The sequence below is a fragment of the Phragmites australis genome, chromosome 11 (assembly GCF_958298935.1).
Source record: "Phragmites australis chromosome 11, lpPhrAust1.1, whole genome shotgun sequence".
NCBI classification, from domain to species: Eukaryota; Viridiplantae; Streptophyta; class Magnoliopsida; order Poales; family Poaceae; genus Phragmites; species Phragmites australis.
This window is the reverse complement of record NC_084931.1, coordinates 28,296,685-28,308,384: the sequence shown is the minus strand read 5'-3', so window position 1 is coordinate 28,308,384 and position 11,700 is coordinate 28,296,685. Positions and strand designations below refer to the sequence as shown.

The 11,700-nt window shown below is 44.4% G+C and overlaps 2 protein-coding genes across 2 annotated transcripts; one reads left to right on the top strand and one right to left on the bottom strand.

Annotated features, from left to right (window-relative positions):
* Positions 1-430: 430 nt before the first annotated feature.
* LOC133884119 (uncharacterized) lies at positions 431-1,818 on the top strand. Its single transcript, XM_062323488.1, has 2 exons — positions 431-548; positions 659-1,818. Exons 1-2 carry the CDS (start codon positions 431-433, stop codon positions 1,816-1,818), a joined length of 1,278 nt encoding a protein of 425 aa, XP_062179472.1.
* Positions 1,819-7,785: 5,967 nt separating this feature from the next.
* Positions 7,786-11,700, bottom strand: LOC133884765 (uncharacterized). Its single transcript, XM_062324313.1, has 4 exons — positions 11,182-11,700; positions 10,639-11,083; positions 9,171-9,298; positions 7,786-8,754 (listed from the first exon to the last, which is right to left on the bottom strand). The coding sequence occupies exons 1-4, from the start codon at positions 11,293-11,295 to the stop codon at positions 8,281-8,283; spliced, it is 1,161 nt and encodes a 386-aa protein (XP_062180297.1). The 5' UTR covers positions 11,296-11,700; the 3' UTR covers positions 7,786-8,280.

Sequence of the window (11,700 nt, the reverse complement as noted above, 5' to 3'; positions counted from 1 at the left end):
GTATATTTAAAGTGATAAAGAAGTATAACACACGTGTAAAAGTGGTATATGAGAGGTGGGAGTACATACACCCAGGAGTATGTACTAGTTTTCCTATATATATATATATATATATATATCAATTTTATAAACGTGAGCACCATTGTTGAGTCTGGTGTAGACAGGTTCCATCACAAAGGCCTAACTAACTAGGCAATGCTCCGTTCACAAGCTACATACGTACAGTTGTTCTCCAATGGAAGTCCTAGATCAAGGCGTATTTCATATATATTTTTCACTGATCAAATCGTAGTCTGTTGAGAAATGCCTACGAACTCTGATAACCCCCGGCTTTCTGAAAGCTCTGAAGTCTGGAACCAAGTGCACGTAACCTTGCCATGAGCCTTCCCTGACAAAACTCTGAACATTTCATAGGAAAACCGCGGCGACGATGGAGTCGGGAGAGATCAGAATGCGGTTCGGCCGGTGCCCATACTGCCGCGCCATGTTCTACCGGAACCCCAATGAAGTCATCTACTACTGCAGCAAATGCCGCACTCCGATCAGAGGTGCTGCAAGAACCTGCAATCTCAGCGCAACACAATATGAGGTTTTGTTCCTGTCCCGCACGTATCTGATATTCTGATGCCCTCTACCTCCTTCCTGTTCTGCACGGCAGGCAAGAACCCTGAGCCGAGGAACGAAACCGACCATGCGCTGAACAGGCTGGAGATCCTCTCGGCTGACACCGTGTCGGTGTTCTCCGACGTGCTCAACGCTTGTCACAAGCAGGCTTCGGTTCTCGATGGCGACGGCGACCAGCCTCTGTTGTTCAGCAGCTCCACTTCTTGTTCCGACTTCAACGCGCACAGCCAGGACGTTGCACCTGCATCTTCCTCCTCGTCGTCACCGTGCCCAAACGGAGGATTCAGTCCAGCTCGGGTCGGCCATCCTCTGAACAATGGCGTCCCTCTTAGTGCTCGATGCGACGATCACCGCATTGGCTCAAATGAGCAAGATGAGCTCCGGCTGTTGTCTCGACGGACGAGGCGCCCGTCCAGCTCTGACTCGAGTGTTCTGCGTTACGGCGTGTTCATGTCAACGGATTCGGAAACGGGGGAGGAATCCTCCACGACAACAAACGCGTGCGAGCGGTGGGGGCAGCAGCGCCGGCGATCATTCCTGAGATTACAAGAGCTCCACATGTCGATTGGCTTGTCCTGGCCGGAGCAGTCCGGCGTTTCGGCGTCGCCGCTGACGGACCCGGAGTTCCACAGGGAACTGCTCCTCGCGCTGGACAAACTCCGCGGCTTGATCGCCGCCGTCGTACCGGCATCGAGCAGTGGGAGAGCGGAGGCGCGGCGCAACGCCCGCCTCTTCCATCGGCTGGAGTCGCATCTCCCGCGGGCGCTGCCGCCCGTGGAACAAGGCCTGCACCGTAAGGCGAGCAGCACCGGATTCTCGTGGTCATCCAGCGGTGGCCACAGCGAACGGCAGAAGCACCACTGCCGCCCGGTCCTGGGCGGCGCGCCGTTCGCAGTCTGCCTAGGCTGCTCCGAGCTGCTGCAGACGCCGACGATTGTGCTGCCGTCACGGAGGAAGGTCGCCAGGCTGAGGTGCGGCGGCTGCGAGGCAGTGCTGGAGGTGAGGGTGGCAGCGGGCTTTGCTGCCTTGGCTCACCAGACGACTCGGACGTCGTCCGCGCCGCGGGCGTCCGACTCTGGCAGCTGCAACAGTGGCCTGAGTGGCGCCGGTGCGCAGGAGCTGCCGCCGCAGCCGCTGCACGTCGCGTTGGGATACAGTTCTCCGAGCCTGCTGCTGCAGAGCCGACGCTACTGACCGATGTTGAGCGTTTTCCATCTTCATCTGCGCAGCTTCTTCTGAACTTTTGGAAATGTACAAGTGCACACACCAAAACTCAAGTGTAGATACACCTATTATGTTCAGAAAAAAATGGGTAAATTCATGTTTAATTTTTGTTCATTTGGAATCTTGAAAATTATCCTCCTCATTTTGCATTCTTGTTCTCTAAATATTTTTTGCATTCTTTTTCAACGCCTATAATAACAAAGAATTATCTTGGATTTCTGGCACAGCAGGAGCTACTGGATTTCTTCTTGTTCTTTTTGTTAGTGGAAATCTCTAATATATATTGTCTAGCAAGGCTAGCTATTCCTAGCTAGTACGGGCAATATCTTGATAAGCGAGTAGTCATGTTTGGTTCGTAGGTGTAACCGCAAGCAATGCTACGTTCTCAACCACTTGTCGTCGAGGGAAAGCGAATTTGGCTCGCCGAGCCGTTCCTTGCCGCCGCAAGCTAGCTTGCCCTCAGAAGCCAGATTTTTGTAACGTTGCCAAGTAGCTATCCTTGCTAGGACAGTTTTTGCCATAAAACCAAACGCACCCGAATTCTTCTGGTTAAATTTGAGATATTTTTTTGTTGCAATCCTCAAAGGCGTGGGCTCTTACCAGCCCAAATAATCCATTTCGGCCTTCTGCAAGGAACCACGGCTGATCCCTGATTTGTGCCCTAGCCGTCCCAGCTCTATAAAAGACGCCAATGTGCTCGTCTTTCCACCCAAACCTGCCGCCGTCGCCGCCGCCGCTGCCTCCATAAACTCGCAGAAAAGATGATAGGCCTGAGCTCCTCCGCGGTTTCCTCATCGATCTCTCTACGCCCATCGTTCTCTGCTGATCTTCTGACCCACCGTTATTGATCCTTGTGGCTGTTTCCGTCTGCCCCTCTACCCCTTTTCTCTCTGTAATCCCAGCAGGATCTTGGTTTTTCCTTTCCCTGTTTTTTGTTGCGCAAATGGTTTCATGTGTTTGGAAAGCGAGGTGTAGCTGTGTGATACTGACCAAATGATCACAAGGTGAACACCGGAACCGGATCCTGTGACGTTCATCTGCTTCGTTCATCCCGGATCGGACAGCTGCAAATAAATGAAGTCAGAGGGTACTGTAGCAACACCAGAGAGGCCTAACGTCAGAGGATCTCGAGCTCTTTCTTTCCTAGAGGGAAGTAAAACGCAGGATTTAATGCTGGCTGGCCGACGCAAATGGCCGTCCGGTTTGGCTTTTCTGTGATACTAGCGAGGAGGCCCGCGCAAATTGCGTGGCTAGATAAGATTTTTCTCTTAGAATATATTGCCAAGGTTAAATGAATATTTTTTAAAATTGTAATTGTAGCATAAGTAGTATCAATAATTAGAACACTTAGTTTTTCATGCATGGATTATATATTATTTTGGTGTAAATATTATATGTGGACTTATAATATAGGAATGTTATTCATTCCTATAACAATCTGCAGTCACTCATATTGCATAATAACAATCTGATTGGGAGTATTATGGAGACATTTAAAGGAAGCAAGAACCTCACAGAGCTGAAGGTAATTACTCTTCAACCGCTAATTCCTCATGTGGTTGCTGCGTATCATTGTTTTGCAGGTTCCTAGTTTTTGTTTTCTTTCTCTTTTCAAATTTTTTAGTCTTTTTGCAGTGCCTGCAAATACATGAAATTATGTTATTGTTTTTCAGGTGACCATCGTTATGGTGCAAGCACTACATATAGTACTGGTACAAACTTCATGCAGCACTTGATAAAGATTTTTGTTGGCCGTTATGATGTTGTTATGACTATAGGTATGTTGAAATATTTAGTTTTCAAGTTCATTGCTAACAGATATTAATTTATGAATATTTGAAATTGTTACCTTTTTTGTTTGAGATTGATGATGCCTTTTGTGTTTCCCCGATGAAAATTAATCAGAACATCTCTTTGTGCACAATGTTTTTTGCTGTATCTTCACCTGGACATTCCATGTCGTTGATTAGCACCTTTAGTCATTTTTTGTTCATGACTCTAGATAACGCCACATATAGTTGTCCATGACAAAATACCTGTTTAAGTAAATATAGCCCGATTTTGTTTAGTGACTGACATTGGCTCTTATTGATTGTCATTGCGAAGAAGACTGATAAAGGATATTGTCTTCTTTTCAGCATGAAAGGCCACTTAGAATCGTTTGGTGACATGATGATTCGAGTATGTATACTTTATCGCCCACATGTGTTCCTGTAATTATTTTTGCCTCGATGTATTTATTTTCAAGTTGAGTGATTGTCATTCTTGTTCCATTGCATAAACCTGCTGACCGGTTGATGTTTCGAAGGAGCATCATCGGCAAGCCAACTTTCAGCTTCAGCTCATGGTTTGGTATTCCACGGAACTTCAAGCTGTTGAGAAATTCCGTAGGGTACATATGCTCCATTTCGTTACTGTTTGATGTTGCTTCGCAAACGGTGTCGGAGCTATGGTATGTTACTTCTTCACCTTCTATTTGGCTTATAATGTACTCATTATCTCCTTGTTTGTTTCATTTCTTGGGCATAGTATGGCTTTTTCTTCTAGCATGCCAGGCGATGGGATTCCTTGATGACGATAAAGAATGGATAGAATGCATCAATGAGGCAGCTAACTGGGCAACCGGAACACAGCTACACCAGCTATTCACCACCATATTGAAATTCAGTTTATTTGCAAAACTGAATTTCAATATGTTTGCGCTTAATAGTTAGAAGAATTCTAAGCATTTATAGGTTTTCTAACCGTACAAACACACTTTTGCTTTATATGCTATTACATGACCTCTGAGTGAATGAATGGAGATCAATTACAAAGGAATGCTGATGTTCAAAGGGCTAAATACTATACTTCATTTTTTTCCAAAATTCCTGAGATGCAAAAGCAAGAAACGAAAGGGGCCAGCAATGCTAAACGAACAGGAAGGGCAATGCCATCATAGATGGAATTGTTTTCTTGTTCTCCGGCACTCCGTCAGTGCCCGGACTCTCGGAGGCCGGCCAGGCCGCAAAGCGTTGGCAGTATACAGCTATGAGTAATTAAACATTGAAGTTGTCAAGTTACTACAATGATTAACATATGTTTCAGAGTCAGAATGCTAAAGGCAAAATACATCTATGAGTAAGTAAATTTGCGTCTAATTTTTTGTCAAAACTAATTTTAGAGAATTCATCTTTTACTTATTCAAATAAACTTACCAGTCAACAGGCAGAAGCTGGAAGACCACCAAACAGCCAGCTGATCAGGATGCTATACCATAGCAGCCAGATGGTGGTGGTGCAGCCAGGTTGATTCCGGCGAAAAACTTGGACAGAGGTGAGATTCAGAAAAACCGACACAAAAACCAATCTGACAAAAATAATCTGACTGATTCTTCTACAATGCAGAACCAATACAGGTCAATAAAAACTCAGCAAGGAAGCGAAACTTTCAGATACTTCCGTAATGCATAACCAATAAGAGTCGACAAAGATTACGAATACCTAGCAAGAAACCTGCAGCACCAATGCAGGTTGACGGAGAAATAAAAGCAATGTAGAATTTCGTCATATCTTTTTTAATATATAGGCCTCTCAACCAAACATCCTTCCAACCATATCATACTCTGAAACCGATTCGAATACATGTCTACCGTCAAACAAAATTAGCACGATCGAACTTGGACTCTTTGTTTACACATTTTCCTTACCGTTAAAAAAGAAAGCAACAGAACTTGGACTCTGAAACCAATTCAGTTACATGTGCTTACCGTCAAAAAAGAAATCAACATCGAACTTGGACTCTTTGATTACAAAAATTTGTGGTCTAGATCTTAATTTTTTTCTTTTGTTAACTCTTCGAATAAATTTAGACCGTTAGATGTTCATAACAATGAGTGGTTAGATCTTTTTCTTTTTTCCCGATTAACATGGTAATTTTATGGTATTGAGAGCGAACGTGGAAGCTCCTTTTGCACCTTAAATATTAAGATAATAGATTTTCCTTGTTCCTTGAAGTCTCCAGTTTAAAATTCCGAATTTAATCTCCACTTTTCCGATCTCCGAAAGCCTAAATGCACAGTAAGATCTGGTCAAATCACACGGACGATAATTCGATTCTTTCAAACACTAGATCTCTATTTTTCGTGTATAAAGGTAAGAGGTCGATGCTAATTGTAGACACAGCAATGCTCCAAGAAAATTGCAGACCTCGCCGCCAAAGCAGGCCGCTATCCCAATACGCGAATGCTGCCAGTTCGAGCCCTCTACATTTTGAACGCCGGATTTTTTTTCCCCCGAATTCTACATTTTTTTGCAAAATTTAATTAATTCCTGTACAATTTCTACGTTCCAAGCCCTAAATGAACTGCAGTTTTCCATGGGCCGGATGTTCACTTGACATGGTGGCGCCTGGCCTCGGATGTTGCAAAACTAAAAGTCGTACGGTGCCAGGCCTGATGGTCAGGGCCCAAATAAGGCCTTGTATAGCATGTACTGATGCATGGTTGCAGGAAGGCCCAAGGAAGACCTTGTCCGGCACGACAGATCAGATATTTTATGGCACCCCATGTGAATTATGGGCCTAATAAACTGGATCTTCCTGCCCAGGTCCAATGATTTGTCAACCCAACAACTCCACCAGGTGCCAGGTCGCTGAGAGTTTTTTTATATCTCGAAAATAAAAAGTTATAAAAATAGATGTTCGTTTGAAAAAATTATAGAACTAAACTATTGTCGCTCTTCTAACAAACAACAGTTTAAAAATAAAAAAATATTTCGTACCATTGATCTTAAACACAAAACACTATCGAAATAATCATGAATATTTTTATAGTGCAAAGATACTATGATCTAGCTCTCCAATCACTTAGAAAACACCTAGGAATTTTGTGCTGCAACCTCACAACGTTTTCTTCTCTATTCCTCTTATATAACAGCAAGTAGGCAAGTCTTAAACTGGACCTTAATGTGGCCTTAATGGCCTTAATGACCTTAATGGCCCTAATGACCTTAGCATATACGTCACATTGATCTTTAGGTTGGGCGGAGATTATTACCCAATCCTGCTGGTCCTCAAGCCGGATGAGCATCTTGTTCTGACCAGATTTGTCGAAAAGGCTTATAATTATCATATCTTCCCGTAACGAATCCATTTGGAAGTACTCCTCTTTGTCGTTGTTGATGAACTTGTACTCCAACATAATCATACCTGCCGGAATTAAGTTGAAGTATTGGTTATTCCATTGCAAAGTAGACCAATACACTATGGGCGTGTTGCATAGTTTGTAGACAAATTGGGCAACACTGGTAGGGTCTAATTCTAGGCAATAGCACCCAGAAGATGGGTCGATCAAGCTCCTCTTGGAAACAAGACGGCGGTTTAAACCGGTGATCTTATCTAGGCCAAACTTTGCACCAGGGGGCATGATATCAGCAGGGTAATCAAAGCTCTGCCATAAGATGTTTGAGGAGTTGGATGCGTCTCTAAGATGAGATCTCCATTCTCCAGGAGCACAGCCGTAGTCTTCTTCTTGGACGTGGTACTGGCATGGGTCGACCAAACCGTTGATTTGGTGGCTTGGCTGTAGATGACAAAGTTACTATCTTCGGAGATGGTGAGCTTTGACATTCTGTGATGGCATTTATCCTGGATGATGTTTTAGAACAACGGAAAGGAGATGGAGAGTGCTGGGTACAAGTAGCTTAATATGTGCTGATATCAGCTTTGGAGCCACGGCAACGTTACTACTCATTGGCCAAGTTCAGCGGTGCAGGTCGAACCGAATGACTTGACTGAAGACCCAGGAGTCTATATTCTGTGTTGACCCCCAGATTACAGACTTACCCACGCGTTCTGCAAACGGGAAAAGGAATGCATGTACTGGGGCCTAATTTGTGACCAGTTCCTGCTTCTGCACAGCACTAAAGTAACAATACAATGTGCATAGGCAAAAGGCAATATCACAAGTCATGGTTCGAAAAAACAGAAGGCAGTATCACAAGCTCTATCAAACATATGGAAAGCACATTGAGCATCTGTATCACTGTATGGCAGCTCAGCAGGGTCGGCTTCCAACCAGACCCAATGCTCAGAAATGTGTTTTGTTCCATGTGGAAATTGTTATGCAAAAAATTGATTACCTCTCCAGAAGAATGACAAGGCATGTTTTGGTCATATACTACGAAACTGTATTACAACCACAAAAAAAATACAATTCATACCACTAAAAGTTTGTGTATCAGCTCATAGACAAAGAAAGTAATATTGGAACACTATTGTACAAACCGTATCAAGAAATGCAAGCCTTCACTCTTCCAGGATATGGGTCGCCTTGTCAAGCACGGGCCCTCAGTTCCAGGTTTAGTTGGATCTTTTTTGGCTGCAAGTTGTTCAGACTTCGGAGTATCTTCTCTGTCATTTCACAAGGACATTTTAAAATTCTGTTGTTGGAGCTTAGTCATCCCAATCTACATCCCAGCCATCTTTGCTATTGGTCTGAGATCTTGAAGAAAGGCCATTTGCTGAGACACTACTAGCAGGTTTTTTATCTGAAGGTCTTGCAGGTGCTTCTTCATCGTCCCAGTCATCATCCCAGCCGTCTTCCCAGCCATCTGTAGTGCTTGTGGTGTTCTCTACCCCTGAAGTGTTTGGTGCCTGAGCACCCATCTCAAGCTGCTGATATGGGACTCCATCATTGCCCCTTCTCCTTGCAAACTTACAGCAGGCGCACACGACACCCACCAAAACGACAGTGAAAACAAAAAAAGAGGCTCCATATATTGGATTCAAACGTGTTGCATATGCTGCGAACTGCTGAAATTGCTGTTGCCAATCAGAAACTGATTGCCCTATGTGTAAGACACAGTCCCCATTTCCATCATTTAATGTAATATCCCCACCATCTGGACTGATATGTGTTATGCCCACCTGATGATATAAATTGGACAAAATTAGCATCCACAAGAAAATTGAAAATGACAGTGCACGTACTAACACTGCAAATAACCTAGAAAGGTACCACTATTGCATTAAGATAAACGTGTATTTAATCCTTTTGGAATAAGATAATCATGTCGTGCTTCTACAAACTCCTGAATGAGCACATGAGGTGAGGATGGAGAGCCATGAAATCTGTAACGCGCTAAAGCAAAACCAACTTTGAAAAATACAAATCACCAATTTTGACCCAGACATCAGTTAGCAGCTGCCTAAGTATCAGACTGATGGGTTATTCAGGTAACTCTCACTATCTATTGGAATAACTTGACTTCAAGTATGAGAGCATACTACCAGCATACTCAAGGAAACGAGGTGCAAATGTCATGACAAACTAACTTACATACCTGTTGAACGACACCTTTGGCAAGATGTAGCAGCTTATTATCAATATCTATATTTGATGGTGCTTTGACATTAACATTGATGTCATTCTGCCCTTCATTCAGGACTATAATATGTGATCCAATTGAAGCTGCAAGAATAAACACAAGATTATTTTTTAGATGCATGAATGTGTAGGTCATATATATGCTGCATAATCAATACTATGATTTCCCTCCCCATTCATATGTCTTGAGAAATGTCACCGCAACACAAATCAAGTAGTTTATCAGATAAACACTGTATCATTCCCCACAAATTATCAATTTATGTACAAATATTTGCCTTGATCGACTGTTAACACTGTTGGAGCTACCGGTTTTAGCAGGAGACAAAAACTACCAAACCTGTACGGTAACATTTGAAAATAACCATTAAACATTTAGTATGTAGCCTGATGTCTTCTAGTTTTTGGAGGTGTAAATAGGTGCATCCCTAAGTGCCATTGTTACCATATTTTTCTGTTTTCATTCCCTCAGAACGACCTCTGTTATAACCTTGAAGCCTTAATGAGGAAAGCAAAACCACTATATGTCAACTAAGAGTTCTAGTAGGACGATACACGTTGAGGGTAAACCATAACATATGTGGTGACACTGGTGAAAGCCACTTTATGGCCTCATTCAGTGGTGGGTTAGAGCATATTGAGTTTGAAATTGGATAAACTTTGAAAATTCCAAAACCTAAGCTCAGGGATATCCAAACCTGTAAACCATCTCATTACTTCTCTCCTTGTTGAGGCATCCTTGACTGGCTTTAGTTATGACGATAGTGTGAGGCATTTCTCGTCAAAGATTAACAAAAGTTTCTCTTCACTTCTTTCAAGACTAAAAGTAGTCCAAAAAATACAAAACAATTTCCAAGGTTTCTATCATGCCATAGGCAGAAGTATAGTTTCCTTATTGTTTAGTCACATATTGTTTCTGAGTTTCTACCAATCTCCACGTCAACTCATGTCCATGCTAACCTTTACGGTTCTAAACTTCTATGATCGATTTGAGACTAAAAGTAGTAGGGGGCGATACCAAAAAATAATGTCTGGTCTACTGTCAACACTATGAACAGGAAAGACATACCCATGAAGGAAAAGGGATATTCAGTACAACTATGTCTTTCCAGACTAGAATCTTCAAGAAAAATGTACTCATACAATCATATATGCAATGCAATAAGCTACAGTCTTATAATTCAGCTTATTCTAACAAACCCATGAAATGATTATGATATCCTTATCCTGGCAAAGAAACTGAGTAAAGTTAAAAGCAGATACATGGAACCTTCATAAGCTACTAATTCAAGACAACACAATTTTGTTTCTGACTCAGACATCACTAACACAGAAATTGGATAGAATCGTTAAATTAATAAATCAGTGACTCAAATGGTTATACACTTATACTAGTGAATTTCCGGTGTAACTAGCAGCATTACCATTATTAGAAACCTGAAGGCAAGCAGAAAATTCTCCTCCAAATGAACACTTGCGGGACGCATCACACTTCTCCATGGCCTCCTTCATTTTGCCTGTGGCATCTTCCTTCCCCTGGCTTCCTGTGTCCTCCCGATCCGTGCCACCCTTCGCTTCACCTCCACCGTTAGGTCCCGGACCTCCCGGCGGAGGACTCCCTTTCTGCGCATCCGTCTCCTGCGTCAGTGGTGGCGGCGGCGGCGATGCAGAAGCCTGCGTGCCACCCCCTTCCTGCCCCTTCTCTGCCGACGGTAGCTTCGAATCATTCGGTGTCGTTGGCGGCGGCGGCGCATTCGGTTGCCTCTTGCTCTCAGCCTGCTGCCCCGCAGCTTTCGACTGCCCAGATTCCTTCGGGGCGTCACTCTTTGATGATCCGCCTGCAGCAACGGTGGTGGGTGCAGGAGCGCCCTGGAGAGATCCAAACAACCTCTGAATCCGAATTCTCTTCAAAATTTTGACGAGAACGCTAATCTACCATGCTAACTTAGATGATAGGATATTTTCACCTCGCCGGTGCTGGGCTTCTCGCCTTCCAGAACCCTACCCGTAGCAGCAGGGCTAGGAAGCAGTGCCGAAGCGAGGAGGAGCACGACGAGCGCGGCGAGTCCGCAGGCGCCCATTGACCCGGGCCGAAGCTGAGAGCGGGGCAGGAGCGAGAGGTGTTACCGCGTTAGCCGATCCGTCGTGGGCTCCGGCGGCGCGGCAGGAGCGAGGATCGCATCGGCCACGGCACGCCGGCGGCTCAGCGACAGATCCGGGATCCCGAAGAGGGTAGGGGACGCCGCCGGGTGGGGATCTGGAGGGCGGAGGGGATCCGACCGACGCGTTTTCTGCAGCTTCGGCTCGAGATTTTGTGGGGCTCTATTCGTTGGATCGATGCAGGCGAGGAGGTCAGGTCGAAGCTGAGTGCGCGAAAACAACTGCTGGCTGCGCTGCGCGCAAATGGTGTTCGTTCATCGCGGTCAGAGTAGAGAGTAGACTCGCGGCGCTCGTGGTGGTTTGCTCTCGGTTCGGCGAAATTTTAT

What these genes read in the sequence shown, in the direction of transcription:
- LOC133884119 (XM_062323488.1), top strand. Translation starts at nt 431, where the DNA reads ATGGAGTCGGGAGAGATCAGAATGCGGTTCGGCCGGTGCCCATACTGC. An exon ending in ATGCCGCACTCCGATCAGAG is followed by an intron (nt 549 to 658) that starts GTGCTGCAAGAA and finishes TCTGCACGGCAG; the next exon opens with GCAAGAACCCTGAGCCGAGG.
- LOC133884765 (XM_062324313.1), bottom strand. Translation starts at nt 11,295, where the DNA reads ATGGGCGCCTGCGGACTCGCCGCGCTCGTCGTGCTCCTCCTCGCTTCG. An exon ending in AGAAGCCCAGCACCGGCGAG is followed by an intron (nt 11,084 to 11,181) that starts GTGAAAATATCC and finishes GGATCTCTCCAG; the next exon opens with GGCGCTCCTGCACCCACCAC. An exon ending in CCTTCAGGTTTCTAATAATG is followed by an intron (nt 9,299 to 10,638) that starts GTAATGCTGCTA and finishes TTATTCTTGCAG; the next exon opens with CTTCAATTGGATCACATATT.